The sequence below is a fragment of the Microchirus variegatus genome (genome assembly GCF_963457635.1).
Source record: "Microchirus variegatus genome assembly, chromosome: 9".
Taxonomy (NCBI): Eukaryota; Metazoa; Chordata; class Actinopteri; order Pleuronectiformes; family Soleidae; genus Microchirus; species Microchirus variegatus.
The window spans coordinates 18,924,799-18,941,468 of NC_139810.1; the positions used below are offsets into that span (position 1 = coordinate 18,924,799).

The following is a 16,670-nucleotide window of genomic DNA, read 5'->3' on the forward strand; positions in this document are numbered from 1 at the left end:
ATATAATTACCTCAATTATCGTGTAGGGACAAACCATGTCTATGAAGATTAAAAAATAATTTCTTTTTTTTTTTCATTTTAATGCTGCTTTTGAGAGCACAAAACACCAGATTTGAGCCTCAGCACTATTATCAAAGATAAGCAGCCGCGAGCGTAGGGTGTTGATATGAAACACCAAATCAGTCGTCACTATACAGGACCACTTTGTGTCCAACATGTGGAGTGAAATGAACATATATATATGTATATATATATTATATATATACATATATATTGTATATATTATATATATACATATATATTATATATACATATATATATAAAGAAACAGTGAATCCTGGTAAAAGTCTTTGAATGTTCTTTTTCAGCATGTGTGATGACATTTTTGGATCATTAGTTGCAAAATTCATAATTCATTGTGCAGGATTTAGTGGCATCTCGGTGGTGAGGCTGTCACAATCTGCAGAGAATACCGCGCTCCAGAGCCAGACGTGCGTCATGGACGACTCTGCGAAGGAGATTCGGGTGATTATACGCTAATGAAACCGTCATTGTGAATATTCAAATCAATATCGACCAAATAGTTCCCCTAAATCTTTTTCGATTTTTTGTGGATAAATCAGCATGAGTCACGCGCTCCCTTTTTTTGTTTAACAGGTGTAACATTAATGCAAATATAATCACACACCGACAATTCATTGTAGTACATTACAATTCACATAATAGTTTCTCATCCGTGCAATTTTCTGTATATAAAGCCTGCGAATGTGTTTGTGACATTGTCAGAAAACATCACAGTAATGGAAAAAAAAAATGTCATCCATTCAATAGCTCACCATGTACTGTAAACAATGCCAGGAAAGGCAGTGGGGGCTGCGAGGGCTTTGTTTCACGGCCCCCTAAATGTTTGTATTTTCTTACTGGCTGCTGTCCTCTTTACAAAACGCTTGTGCAGTCATCTCACTCATAATCTCCTCGCTAAAATTAGCCGTGGAGTGCAGCAAAGCTGTCAGTGCTCGTTCGGCTGGACAGATACAGCTAGAATGCATTAATTTTCTCATACGGGGGAGAAAAGTGCTTTTTGAGGTTTTAGTGCCATTCACTCTACCTGTAACCCTGTGCATTAGAGTCATTCTCAGAGGTTTTTTTTTTTTTTTTACCATAAGAGAGAGTTTCGAGAGATTTTCCTCAAACCCCCAAAGACAGATGCAAAAAGGGAAACAAAGTACAGCCTCTCTCAAACAGTCTAATAACACGTGTTCTGCTTTATCAAACAGAGAAAGCCTCACTTTCTCAACTCTCACTCCACTAATCTTATGAGTAAGTCTGATGTCTGCCACCGGTGCACAGCCATTTCACACTCCCACAAGCAATTTCACTTTAAGCACTCTACAGACAAGATTTAATAAACCTTTTCATTTCTCAGTCAGACCTTATGAAAGTGCCGCATGGCCTCACGATTTACATTTTACTCACTAGTTATCTGTAAAGAGAAGTTAATAAGGTCTCTCTTAAGTACATACAAGGTGAGCGTTACTATGGGGATGCAGGGTGCTTTCTCTGTGCTCCGTGGCACCGAGGCCCAGCTCCATTGTGGCGAGAGACAACAGCTGTCTTTACCTTTGGCAGGCAAACAGACTCATTAAGGGCAGCCATGTTTGTTTTTGTGCCCGATACCTAGCCCTAAGCAAACACTGTCATATCTCCACTCCACAGCCCTCACAGACTCAACATTTCCTTTCCTCTTGTGGAGGGAGGCCTTGGCATGTTGAACCTGCCGTACAGTTTCTCCCCCCCCCCAACAAGCTCCGGCTGAGCTGCCAGTGGCTCTCAAAGAATGCGTGCTTAATTGAGAAATTTAGTTGTGGTTTGAGCTGATGAAATGCAGCTAGGACACTGTCGCGATGCTATGAATGTTGTGTATGCGTTATATACATAATGTATGTCATTATAGTGCCCCGATAACACATCTTGTGGTATGTGACAAGAAAGCCCTCTTTGTTTGTTGTTGCCGTAGATGTGATAAAGGCGTCATTATTTGGTCTGCTCACGGCCAACAGTAAAAAAAAAAAAAAAAACTGCAGTGAAAGGTTTCATTCGCATATTATCTCCTCTCTCAGCACTGTCTGTGACTTGAGTGACATGGCAGGTTGAATTCATAACGCTTTGACAAAAATTCCATTAAAGAGAGAAAATGGCATTGAATGTCATTCCATTACTGTGGACGGCAAACATGGGAATACTTTAACCCAGAAGGCATTCACATTAACTTATATTAAAAAAACAGCAGAAAAACATTTTTTTTGGCTTCTTTCGGCTCTAATATTATGTATAACACCAGTGCATTTGGAGGCAGAGTGTTTCAAGAGTAGTAGTCTTGCGAAATGTACTCACTTATTTGATTTCATCCCTTTTTACCATTTGTCAGGCCCAAAGTCACAATGCATTGTGAAATGAGTTCTTAATGTGGAGTAATGAGGCTGTCATGGCAAAGCAGTCTCTGCTTGTTTGAATTTGACTCATGTCGGAGATTCAATTAAATCAGCTGCAGTCAAATTGGCCCCGGGCCAGATCGGTAATGGGTGACCTCATTGAAACAATGCTCTGACATATTGAAACAATAAGAGGAAGGGCCTTGAGTCAGTTGCAAAAGCAAACTCCACTCAAAGGCGATAAGGTAGAAAAATGCAGTGAATGCAACAAAGATTCATGTTGTCAAGCGTCATCGTGTGGTGCACATGTAACTTTTCACATGTAACGTGTTGTTGGGAAAATTATGACAACACCAACAAATACATATAACAGTAAAAGCAATCGAATAATAATAACAAAAAGGTAGACGTCGCTGATTCTAAATCAAAAAACGTATGCTCGGTGAACTTTGACCCCAAACTTCCTTTGCCTGCAATAATTGCGAGCACATTTGACGCTTTAGAGATAAAACTACCAAACAGATGTTAAACACAGCTGGTCCATTTCTTCTTTTAGAGGTTTACTTGTCCTCAGAAGTCTAAACTGATTTATTTGGATATTGAAATGCCTGGAATCTAAATCATGACACAAACACACCCAAGGCTATGTAAACAACCTTTCCCCGTTCCAGTCCACAGTCATGCTTTCTGAGCAATAAGTTGACTCCCAAGGGCAGAAGCACTTCTCACTTTTTGTAAAGGTCTCTCAACTGTCGCACAGTTATTAAGAGAGGGCACGTCTGAGTTTGTGGAGAGGGGACGTTTGAACCACTAAAAGGCTTATTTTGGATCAACTGCCAATGTACAATCAATTCTGTTCCTTATTTTAAGGTTTGTTTACCATTCATTATGTGTACATTTACAGTTTGGTAGTAAGTGACTTCCTGAGTGCTTTGTAGAGTAAACTGAAATAGACGAAACAGAATCAAAATGGAACATCTTGCTTTGCTTTACTCACAGGGGCAATGGCAGTTACAGTAAACTGGTTTAAAAAAAAAAAAAAAGCGTGCACACACACACACACACGGCATCTCATTAAGCCACATTCCCTCTGGCCCTTATTCCATTAGAAATTAAAACTTGCGACGATTAGTGGCAGATTGGTCTCAGCTCAGTGCGCTACAGCCGCGTTCTCAAGGCGCTGAGATGACTTAATTACAGGCTCATCTGAAAAGTGTGTGGTGGTGATGGTGCTGTGCTGGAGCACACAGTGAATACTCGCTGAAAGGGTCAGACACAGCCATATGCTGGGAAAACAAACAGCTGAATTAAACTCTAAATCATCCTTATTCTCCACGGTTCTATGAAGTACCTTGTTAAGCTTCCGCAATGAGGGAAATACGACTCTCTACTACTACTGCTGTTTGGTTATTTCTTCCAAAGGATACCAGACGGGATGGAAGAGGCTGAAGGTCAAACGCTGGTGAGTTCATATTTCTCTGGACGGAACACTCATTTCGTTGTTTAGGAGATTGTTTGGTACTTCATTCTTTAGGGTGCATTCACGCCAGCCCTTCTTAATCGAACCCTAGTTCGTTTGCTCGGAAAGTCTGGTTCGTTTGGTTAGGTGTGAATGCGTAACTGAACTCTGATCCGCACCAAAGCAGAGAAAAAAAAACATAGGTCTGAGACCATTGTTGCAGCGTATACGTGTCGTATGTTCGCATAAAAAAAAAGACAGATTGCATCTCCATGTTTTTCATCGTTTGTCTCGTCTTCTCCTTCAGTAATTCTTGATGCAGCGCCGCCTCAGGTGAGGAGGGGAATACGCTATTCAAAAGGTTTGGTTCGTTTCAAGTGTGAAAGCAAACTGAGATTGGCTGAATGGTGCAACCCCCAATCGTACCGAGTCTGGCAGACTATTAGGTGTGAAAACGACCTATGTATCCTCTGCATAGAGACACCTGCTGAGAATTTAACTTAGACAGTAAATTTGTGTTATTTATTAGTGCTGGGCACGTTAACGTGATAACGGCGCATGACGTGTTTCCATGACGACTGACCGGAAAAAAGAAGCGTGTGATGTCATGTTTACGTGACTCCCGATTGTTAAAGGTGCTTTATGTAATAAATCTAAAGAAACTGATCGTAAAATCCTCCTAATATGTCACAGAGACTCAGTAATAATGTTCATATAACAGACTCACCGACAACAACAGTACAGCCAAAATATTCACATTAAAAAAAATCTTTTGCAGACTGCAAATCTTGTTTATGTTTTGAAATCATGTTTTGGCATGTGGCGCCACCTACCAATCATTGCAGTCAGTAGAGTCTCAGCTGCCGAGCAACCACGGGTTGCCAGTTACAGTACTAAGCTACAATGGCGGAGAAAACGAAACCTAACAGACGTTGGTATTTTGAATTTGAGTGTAGTAACTGTTTTTGCCCACAATCTTACATATGGTGTCTTTAAAATGAGTAGCACTGCTCTTTTCATGGAATAAACAGACCGCTCCAGTTCAACTATAGGCGCGCTAACAGCGCTAGAGTAGCTAACGCAGCTAACGGAGCAAACTGGTAAACTGGACTCCGGTGTCGCGGCACGTAAACAAGACGTCACACACGTCTTTTTCTGGTCCGTTGACATGGGCTATTATTTATGTTTAATATCTCCCATTTTTTAAAAACCACAGGTAACATGAATTAAAAGTATCTCTACAGTATGTTTCCATTTGCACTGGCCTCAGAAAGCAAGATATTTTATCAAAGTCCTGAATCAACACAGATAACTAACTTATATATATATATTTTTTTTTATCTACCTCATCACTCTGCCTATGACAAGGACACAAAGCACATTTTTCTGTAATTGAACCAACTGTAGTTTATGTAACAACTGACCGTTCTGCCCTTCAAACTAGAGAAAGACAGAGAGAGTGATTTGATCGCTCCGTGTTCTCCTGTCACGTGACACCATGTCCCATTATATTGTGATGTTGTCATAGGAGGAGAGGAAATGAAATGCCTCAAAGCTATATAGGACAAGCACGTGTGTGTCTGTGTGTGTGTGTGCGTACTCACTTCTGTTACCTCTTTAGGACCTTTTCTGGCACAACACTAACCTTGTCAGGTCCTGTAGTCCTCATACGGACTAAAATCTGGCCCTAATAAGGACGAACCTAAGATTTTAATTGTTGTTAGGTTAAGGTTAGGGTAAGGAATTAACTGGTTATAGTTAAGGTTATGGATAATGCTTTTCTTAGGCTGTCCAAATGAATGCAAATCAATGCAGTGACCTCAGAAGAAGAGCTTCACAAACCTGTGTGTGTGTGTGGTTCTTGTATTTGTAGCTTTGTGAGGACCAAAAATCCTCACATCTTTAAAGGGCTTTTTGGGGGGTGAAGACCTGGTTTTTTGGTTAGAATTTGGTGTAGCTTTGTTAGGTATGTCTATCAGGGTCCTCGCTTTGAATGTTGCACAAACGTGTGTGTGTATGTGTGTGCGTGTGTGTGTGTGTGTTCCTGCACAATAAAAAAAATTGGATTGGATTCCTGATCCAATCATAGCAACTATAAAACCATCCAGAACACTAGACTTTGAGGAAACAATTACGACAAAATATTCCTACATAATGGCACAATCCTGGCTGTGTGACGTCTGACAACTCAAAGCATCAAAAATAGATCTCAATGTTTTGAAGAAACCATCGAGCTACAATATTCACTGTGTAATACATTTAAAATGGGATCAATCTTCACCACATAGGGTACAATCAAAATATGATATACTCTTTATATTCTCATGCAAGCATTAGTACTTAATGATATGAAATATCATAAACTAAACCTTTAATAGGGAATCATTCATACATATATGCTGCATAACACTGACAAGTGCAGCCAATCGGACCAGCAGAAAAAGGACACATCTACAGTATACATAGAGTAGATGTTCCCCAGAGTGAAGTTATCTCATGCTCAACAACAAAAACACCTACACACAGACAGACAAAACAGGCCACTGAGTTGTTTGGCCTTTTCATTTTGAAGGTTTTACAAGACTTGGTCCTGGTGCCAATAATCACTGTGCAATTTGAATCTTTTTTCTTTTTTTTTTTTTTTTTTAACACAACTCGCTGTTCAATTTTGACACATTCTAATTCAGATTTGGACAGCACATGGTCGTACAAGAGCTGTTTGAAAGATTGCGTGCTTCATAGCAACAATACAAGCACCTATTCTAATGAAATACAGTGCCTTTATCTCCTCTGTGTCTGAATAAATGATAATAATGCTTTTTCGGGGGCTGGCAGTGAAGAGGTTGAAGCAGTTAATGAGTCTGGTGCCACGTGTGGATAACCGCACATTACAGAAGTACAGTTTATTATTTGTGGTTGGCGCGGGCATTCGCCGTGATAAGAATCAAACAGTTTACCAGTACACTTTCTTCGGTGATTCATAAGAGCATTCTGGATGAGGTTTTATGAGTTTTCACAAAGATGCAGAGGGCACACTGTTTCTATATGGTTCGTTTTATTATTGCTTTCATGTCTGCTTTTATATAAAAGGGGACTTTTGGCTTCAACCAGACGTGATAAAAATTCTGAGGGAAACATTGCATGTATTCAACTTTGTGAGTTTAGAGTTTAAACCTTCTTCTTATCCAGTCTTTGCCTCTTTGAGGCTAAAGTGAGAGGCAGCGGAGTGTGAAAAACTGTGCCAGATTGCATCATTATTTCCCACCTGATGTGTAGACAGTTTAATGGGAGTTGCTCTCATAATCCGAGTGAGGCCCGTAATTATTCAACACTGCATGTGTAAACTTTGCTACTGTATTAGCCAAATCTCGACACAGTGAAAGGGAAACGTATCTTGATTTTCAACAAAGGAAAAAATTGGGCACAATGAGTGATGACGGATGCTGATATTTTCTTTTTTTCCAACAAGTCACCGTGTCAGTTGAGAATTTCCTTTGTGTGTTGCTCTGTGTTCGGGGGATGTTGCATGAATGGGCAGTCAGCATTTAGGGTTCAAAGGAAAACAGCAGCCTGAGCTCCCGTGTGTGTGAAAACCAAGGCTACAGTGCTCTGTATCGAGTGCCATTGTTTTGGTAATAGTAAACCTGGGGCACTTGCCAGGAGGCATTAGTAATTCATCTAACAAGCTCCACAAAGAAAACCACAAAGTGCTCCACTGTCGACTTCCTCTTATTGAATTCTAAGCACATAAGCACATTTCAAAGTATCTTACAGCAATGTATAAACTTTCTGATTACTAGTTGTCCGGAAAATGGCTGCCATGTTTGTTTAGTGGTATGTTTCCCTGACAGGAAGCCAGCTCATTTTGAAGCATGTAAGCGTGTTTCTGTTGTTGTTGTTGTTGTTGTTAGTTAAGGAGAGAATAAAGGAAGAGAAGAGGGAAGGCAGTGAGTGAAAGGCACACAGGAGAGGATTAGGACAGAGTGCAGTTTTCAGTGGGCCAGGCAAATGACATGATCTCTAATTACCCACAAAGCACTGTGTAACCCAAGCCAAAGATTAGGCTGCATTATCAGGCTTAATAAAACATGGCCATCTCTCAGTTTCACTCCTGCTCCAAGTCCATCGGCTGCAAACATTTGTTTCTGCTCATGCCATTCATTGTGCCCTTTGCCACGTGACTAAAGCGCTACCTGTCACTGCTCAACTGCAGTAACAGGTGCAGAAGTTAGCAGTCAGAGCCTGAAGGAAGCAACTTCTCTCTATCTATCAGCTGACCTCACACACACACACCCATGCACGCGTTGCATTGACTTACATTCATTTCCTGGAGACTTCCTCTAACCTTAACCATATTACTAGAGGCCTAATCTTAACCCTGAGCCTAACCATATTCTAAACCTAATCTCAGCCTAACTTTAAAGGCGCAATATGTAAGAATGTGGCCAAAAACAGTTACTACACTCAAATTCTAAATACCGAGGTCTTTTAGGTTTTGTTTTTCTCCGCCATTGTAGCTCAGACGTAACTGGCAACCCGTGGTTGCTCGGCAGCTGAGACTCTACTGACTGCAATGATTGGTAGACGGCGGTATGTGGCGCCACAACGTCAAAACAATTTCAAAACATAAACATGATTTGCGGTCCGCAAAATAATTTTTTTAATGTGAATATTTTGGCTGTATTGTTGTTGTTGGTGAGTTCAGTTTGTTATGTGAACAATATTCCTGAGTCTCTGTGACATATTAGGAGGATTTTATGACCAGTTGCTTTAGATTTATTGCAAAATTCACCTTTAAAATATGTCTTCACCTTAAAATTTTGTCATTTATGTTAGGGGGACATGATTTTTGTCACCATAAGGAAGACCTAGCCTCTTAACCCTCAAAATATCCTAACTTCCTATGGTTTTAAGTACGTTCCTTGGGCCTCACACACACATTGTTTTATATTTCAGTCATTCTGTATTTCATACATCTATTCTTAATTTTGCAGTTGCTGCTTATAGTATTTATAGCTGTAGTTAAAATGCAATGATATAATGTGATTTAAACAGACAGTATGATGTATGAAGTAGGTCAATTTAGAAGTACTTTAATATTGATACAGGCAACGCTGTTGTAACAAGACAAAGTTTTTGTCAAAATAGTTTTTCTTCAAACTAGAATATGCCCTAAGTGTAGTAATTTACTTTACTATACGCATCATCTAAATATGTAAACCACCACTAAGGTGCCAGGAGAACACACACACACAAGCCTGTGTACACGTACAGTCATACTTAAACATACATGCATACATTTAAATACTTTCTTGGTTCACGTGGGCCGTGCCAGTAAGTGCTGCTTTAGGCTACGGTTTTTCACTACCGTCTACTGTGTTATTAACTATTCTATAAAAAGATCTGCTCAAGTTTCCTTTCCTGTGTGTTAACAACATTACAAGAGCTGCCATGAGTTCTTTGAAGCCTAGTTAACACAGAGACAGAGACTCAATAACATCACACCACTGACCATATGTCATAATTTCCAAAATCCTACTTTGCTTTCCCGTGTTTGTTTTTCTTAGCGACATCACTCATCGGTGGGGCTCATGGCCAACTTAAGACTAAATAAGTCTACAACACAAAGACAGGGCCTCTTTCTTTCACTTTCCCTCCCTTTTCTTAACCCACAAGCCTCCTCAAACTTCTCTATCTCTCTTTTCCTCTAACAGCATCAATCACACCCCCCCCCCCACTTAACTGCAACATTTCTTCAATTTTTTCTTTATTATGAGGAATCCCTGTGTCTTAAAACAAAGATAAAAGCATTGCAAGAACTAAAACCATGGCATTACTACTATACTTTCTGTCATACTTCTCTTTCTGCCCCTTGTAAATGATCATTAAGCTCATCATTAGCTCACAAAGAGGAAGAATGAGCCACAGTTTGATTACCTCTGTGGCTCTGTGGGCTCCCGCAGTCTCTGCTGACTGAACTAGATGCAAACGATTACAGCCTCGCATAGGCAATTATATCTGCCTGCTAAATATGTCACACATAATAAACACATGCTCCTGACAGAAAGGGGATAAAGTGAGGTTGTCACAGCTGGGGGAAGAGGACAGAGAGCAAATTCAGGATCATATGGATTTATTAGCTCCGTCTTCCTCAAGTGGAAACCTCTCACAGTCCAAATCAATGCATGCCTGTGAATTAATGACAGACACCAGTGCTCAGATTAGAAGTCAGTGATCTGATGGTGAATGGCAACGTACAAACAGTAACCTACTGACTGAACATTTAATGTCCCACATGATCTGAGGTGAACCTCAACAAAACGAGGCAAAAACTGTCCAGTTGGCTGAATTCAAACTTTTCATCCTGGGAGCTTTCAGCTCATCACACCGTCTGTGTTAGTCCGGGCTTGGAACGATTAATTGTAATTTCATATGGAGACTGCCCCCCCCCACCCCACCCCTCAGATGGCACTGACACCAGGCCAATAATATTTGTAAAGGATATTCAGTGAAAACAAGGGAGGGAAAGAGCCTGAAATCCCTGGCAAGGAGCTTATACCATGGCCCATGGTGTTTGCACAGGACATACCTCAGGAAGCTAAGACAACTGGGAATGTTTGTCCAGCTTCCAGCCTCTTCCATACATACATACACAGTTTGTACAGTACGTATGCATACACACTGTACATAGAAACTCAGCACAGTGTGTAAAGTCTACATGTGTGTACTGTAAATGAAATTAGTATACTATCCATTTATTGTTTTATCAAATAAATTAATGTCAGAAGAAGACCCTGTACCCAAAGTGACATAAAGTGTCTTTGGGAATGTCTTGTTACCTTCCTATATCCAACAGTTTGCCACAGACAGACAAACATATCAAGTTCACCATGCTGCCATGCAGCCATTCCCTCCGAGTGTCTGTAATCATTAGCAAACATAATCAACATTTAACTAAACACCCAGGGGCCTACTCGACTCTACAGCAGGTGCTGACACTGTTTCTTTTTCTGTCTTCTTTTTCAGTAAGAATGAGAACGCCACTGCACTGCCCCATGGGAAGACCCGGGCTGACTAATGTAAGCACACTACAGTGGGGCGGCTGGTCTTAATTATGGTAACAGACGCTGAGGGGGATGCACCGGTACCCACCGACGAGCAGGTAGCTTAGCACTGGCAGGGGCAATAATTAGCACATTGCCAGCCCCAATTCACCTCAAACACACTCTTAGAAATAAAAGTGCTAAGTAGAACCATATAAGGTTCTTTGGTTTGTCCTCATAGGAGAACCCTTTTTTTGGCTCCAGGTAGAACCTTTTTATAAAGTCCTTTTATAAAGCCGAATAAAATCCTTTATTCAGGAAATGGGTTTTAAAGGGTTCTCTGTATGAAAATGGTTCTTACTGGAACCATTAGTGTTACCAAGAACCCTTGAAAAACCCTTTCTTCCGGAAAGGGCTTTTCCCTCAGCCCTTGTAGGAGGACCCTTTTGGAACCCTTATTTCTAAGAGTGTACCACTCACATGTCCATACTGCCATAACCGACATCCTACACATGAACTGCATTAAACCACCAAGAGTGGCAGAGAAAAAAAATCAGTGACCTCTGAAAGTATTATGTGTCTTATTTCCTTTAACATGCATTACTGTCACAAAAATCACAAAAATAGACGTGGACACCTTGTGGTCAAAGGACTTCTCACAACGCCTTGGTAAATATGCATACATGTGTAAATACACCATGTGTGTTTACAGTAAGAAATATCTCAGCCTTATACAGACTGTGTGTCTTGGCTTCTGTCAGAGCCGATCCCAGTTCTACTGAAATAATGTAAAACGGACAGAACCCCTATTAAAAGTCTCCTTCATGTGCTGGAGCAGCAAGAACACGCATTAGTCTTTGCTGTGCCACTGCTCACTGTGTGTCAACAGCCTTTTGCTGTGGTATGCCTGGCCTTCCTCTGAACAGGACTATGAAAGCAATTGTGATTGTGATTCCATAGTCAGCAGAATGCTTGAATGGCCCCGAGTTAGCATGCACAGGCACACACACACACACACTGTGTCACCACTCTGGGCCACTGATTCCTTCAACCTATTTGACTCTCACTCATCCTTTGATTCTCTCCCTTTGCCACATAAAACAGTGTGTGTCATTAGCTAATGGCAGCATCATCACTCAACTATCAACGTAAGTACTCGAGGGGTTAAAAATAACACATGTGCATGCAAAAGTCTCAATAAATATAGCCGTGTTTATTCAAGAGCTTATTTCACTTACGCGTGATCAGTTAATGGAAACTGGCTGAATAACTGGATATGTTAATGCAAAGAGACCTGGCAGTCCTGTATTAAAAAAAGGAGGCCGAGATACGGCGTTTAAATGGAGCATATCCTTCCCCAGCTTATCTGAGGTAGAGGAGACCACCGACTAACAAAGCCAGCTCTTCAATCATGTCCTATCTAAGCAGATATCAGTTGTTGGGAGGATATATGAGCTGGGTGGGGCCAGTGTGTATAAACATAGGGCCTACTCGTGCTCTCTCTCTCTCTCTCTCTACTCCATACTGTAGGCTGCAACTCACCTCAGCAGCAGCAGCAGTCAGCAATGTTTGATTAAGGTATTCAAATAAAGGAGCAGACACAGTTCCCATTTCACAGAGCAAACTAAAAGTGCCAGACGAACATCCACCGATGCAATTACCTGCACATTTTGTACAAGACAAGATGCATACGTTTCAATACTTTCTGCTATACGTTAAGTGCAAAATGTGTGCAGTGTTTGCACGGTGCATGTGAGTAATGTGCACACCTTGTAGCCAGTAAGGCAGCAGAATGCATTAAGGCACCGTTTCATATTACCATCAGCGCACGGACGGAGATGTTATAATGGTATTATTTTTGTGTAATCTATGTGGGAGAGCACCACAACAATGAACAGATACACAAACACGCACACAGTGGAACACAGTCAGCACTGAAAGTATTGAAGTGAACATCAGGTTATTTATGGATTTTTCTGATTCATCTCAGTCTGCACTTGAAGTACTTCTGCTCATTTATGCATTTCTTTCTGTGTTGTTCCTCGCATCGCAGTTAATAGACTTATAGCACAAACTGTTCGTGTTACTTAAAGACCGATCGAACAAGCTTTTCTCGATCATTTTTTTCCTCAAATTGATCACAATGACAATACTGCCAAAATAATGCAAATGACTCCTCGACTCGTGATAACAGGAATCAACACACTGAATGAGGTGGAAGAAAGTGCACATCCAGAAGCGTTCATGCGCGCAGCAATATTATGAATGGAATGAGCTGCGGCTCCAAGTGAGCAAAGTGTGACAAAGGCTAAAAGCACGACAGCTGCAAATGTTCCCTTGAAGTCACATAAACTTGCTAATTACTCAAACTGCGCTTGTTTCCGCTCACAGCATCCAGAATTAGCCAGTCACAAATACAATGGGTTCTATGGAGCTAAAACGGGAGCAGCATTCTCATTTTGTCCAGCTACAGTTGTGTGTGTGTGTGTGTGTGTGTGTGTGTGTGTGTGTGTGTGTGACTCAGATTAACACAACTAATTTCACAGCAATAAAAGTAGAAAATGCTCTCTGAGGTTTCTACGCTGATACTGGAGCAGCCAGAAATGACGCTTTTCCAAACATTTGCATAAAACCAGTGTGTGTGCGAGTTGAGGCAGTACTGCCCTCATCCATATAAGGCATGTGCGGTACGTCCACCGTCATCTATTTATTTAAATATTTAGTCCATGTTAAAATAACAAAAAATTGACTCAATTTATTCATTTTGACAACTTGTATCTGTATCATTTCCATCATTAATCACTTATTTGGTGTCCTGTTATTATGAAATGATGTGGCAAGAGGTCAGATAAACTCTTAAATATTAAATAAATATTGTTCTTGTTTAACAATAACAATACAAAAAACGATGTAGAAAAAAAACCACCAGACTCACGCGAGACCGTCACACGCAGTGCAACCTGGGAAATGATTATTCTGGGACATTATAATGAATTGGACAGACAACCTAAGTAGAGTACTGACATCTCATGAGAAGCACTGCATTAAATCTAGATTGTTATGTTGTTGTTTTTCTTATGGCTTCTCTCCCTCTAGGGGTCGCCATTGTCAATTAACATTGTGCAATAGGGATTGGGTTTCTTGCTCAAGGGTACCCCAGCCCTTTACCTGGTGGGGACTCGAACCATAACCCCCCTATTACAAGCCAGTTTCCTTTCCGCTTTGGCCACGTGCCGCCCCCGTTCACTGAACTCTAAAAACTCCTCTAAAAACTACAACCTAACGCATTATTATACAAACTAAAATAGACCCATATACCAATAAGCAAAAGTGAAAAATAATTGACCTTAACATCGTGATTAACCTTTCGCCTCCACTCTGCTTAAGAAAGCGACCGGGGCTGAATATAAAAGTGATCCACCACAGCTGCCAGAGGTGATTAGCAGCAGGCAGATGTGATCTGTAGATACAGTATATCCACATCACAAATCACACATCGCTTTAATGCTACCGTCAATTCAACAAGCATTTAAGGGGGAGAGGAACTTGACCTCGTGCGGCGTGTTAACAGGACACCAAATCATCCCCGCTGGTCCCAGCCTCATTTGCATCGCCCCGTGACGGTCATCAGCGTGGCACATGTGGTGATAGTAAATTATACCTCCCCTTGTGGAAAGAACCCCAGGTAAAGGAAGTGGAGGCATTTCAATAATTCAAATGAACACTTGTTATTTTGAGGGGAGCAAACGCTTTTGTATTGATGACAGCAGTTGGTGTCACTTTCTCTCTCCTGTGGAAACACTTTATCGTTTTACTGTCTAGTTGCCTTTGTTTCCCAGATCATGGAGTGCGTGTATATCAGCATATTCTTAGGATTGTCCTTATTCAGTTTTACCAAGAAGACAGATAGCCAGTTTGGAGGAGAAGAGTTATATGAGGCCATTTGTGTCACAGGCTTTAAAAAACCTGCCCTTATCAGTAAATGTTTTATATGGACCTCAATTCATCTGTGATCCAACGTGTGTCAATATGTCCTGTTGGTTTTTCTTTTCCGTCTCCCTCCGTGTTTGAAGAAGCTTTGGGCAACGGCAAACAGCAAAGACCATATATGACAATATGATTTAACATCTTTTACAGTTAATTACAGGAAATTTCCATTCAGTCGCGGAGACGTTCCATTGCCCACACAGTGAAAGTCAAACATCCCCAACATGCGTTTATCATCACAACTGAAGGCCGTCGTTAACCGAGAAACTCCGATGCGATCTTTATCTGGAGAGGAACCTCATCTGCAGCTGCGGGTCAACATCCACAGCCTGTTGATGTACAGTAGCCATGGTAGGTGACAACAACAACAACAGTCTGATTTAGGGAGACGGCAGATGGCCGAGATAGTTTAACACTGTAGTGTTTGCTGGCGGTGTGATAACTTGACAGTTTAAATGAGTTGCCTATGCTTCCCACAGGGTGTGTGCTGTGTTTGTGCTACTCATTAGTGCCTTTTTCTTTTTTTTTTTTTTTGCTGCGAACTCCATTCACTTTTCACTGTCTTTTGTGTCTCATGTGGCTGGTTTCTAATGTGGCATTTCTATCATTATACACTACTTGTTTTCTTTTTTTTGTTTTTGTGCACTGGAAATTACTGAATGGCATTCATTTATTATGTTGTTTGAAAAAAAAAAAAAAAAAACTTGCAAGGAAGTATGAGTGCAGGTCACAAGCCAAGAGCTGCGGGGTGACAACACTGACACAGCCTGACACACACACACACACACACACACACACAGAGAGAGAAAGGAGTGGTATACGTGTGACAGCCCGAGTCTGTGGTCTCTCGTTACAAAGTAATTAACAGTACATTACTGGCACACATCCATTTAATCGTTGAACTCCCCGTGGAAAACCACGTATGTTAGAAGAAATCATTGAGAAGGGGAGGCTGATGTTGGGAGCCGAGTGGGACAGTATGGATTCTATACAGCACCCTGGTATTCCACGTCGGGTGGGACAGTTCATGCCAGCTTGTGCAAAACAAAACACAAATCTCACGGGGGGGGAAATAATAAGATAATAACCAGGTTGGTTAAAGGGGGAAAAGTTTAACTATTCTTCAATTTCTTCCAATAGCTAAATAAAAAAAATGTATAAAGTAATTGCCAATAAATGATCTGTCCTGTCCCATACTAAGTGTCTAGTTTACTTGCTGACACTTGACAATTTTTTTGTGTGAAACTGTGTTTTGGGGCAAGTGGCCGCCCGTGGATAAAAACGCATCCAAAAGCGTGCGTTTTCGGTGCGTGGACAAGGGTGAAGTGGCTAGAATAGACACAGACAGACAGAGAGAGAGATAGAGACAGAGACAGGTGAGACATTTTTCATTGCACAAAGCCACACACGGTGCGTTATTTACCTTGTTCGAGTGATAATAGTCCAGCGAACTCAGACAACTTGGATCAGTCGGTAAGGAGCATGAACCCACATTAGCCGGGGGTGCAGGATAAAATCTCACGTCCATCTCAGGTTGTGCGAGACTGAAGGCATGAAATCAAATTCAGCGTCTTTTTTTTTCTTTCTTTCTTTTTTTTGGCTCACTATTGTCTCAGCAAACACAACACCAAAAAGCAGGAGCAATGAGAGAAAGACAGAAGAAGAAGAAAAAAAAAAGAAGTGGGGGAGTTTGACTCGGCACACTCTCTCCCTCACATCCGTTCACGGCCGAACTTCGGCACCAACTCT

General features: G+C 41.1%; 1 protein-coding gene across 1 annotated transcript in view; it reads right to left on the reverse strand.

Moving 5' to 3' along the window:
- LOC310931336 (TOX high mobility group box family member 2-like) overlaps positions 1-16,449 on the reverse strand; it is a gene marked incomplete at its 5' end in the record, with an annotated part of 73,648 nt that extends 57,199 nt beyond the window's left edge. The window contains one exon of the mRNA XM_083894468.1: positions 16,345-16,449. Within this exon, the coding sequence (XP_083750594.1) occupies positions 16,345-16,449 (105 nt within the window). The remainder of the gene's footprint in view (positions 1-16,344) is intronic.
- Positions 16,450-16,670: the final 221 nt, after the last annotated feature.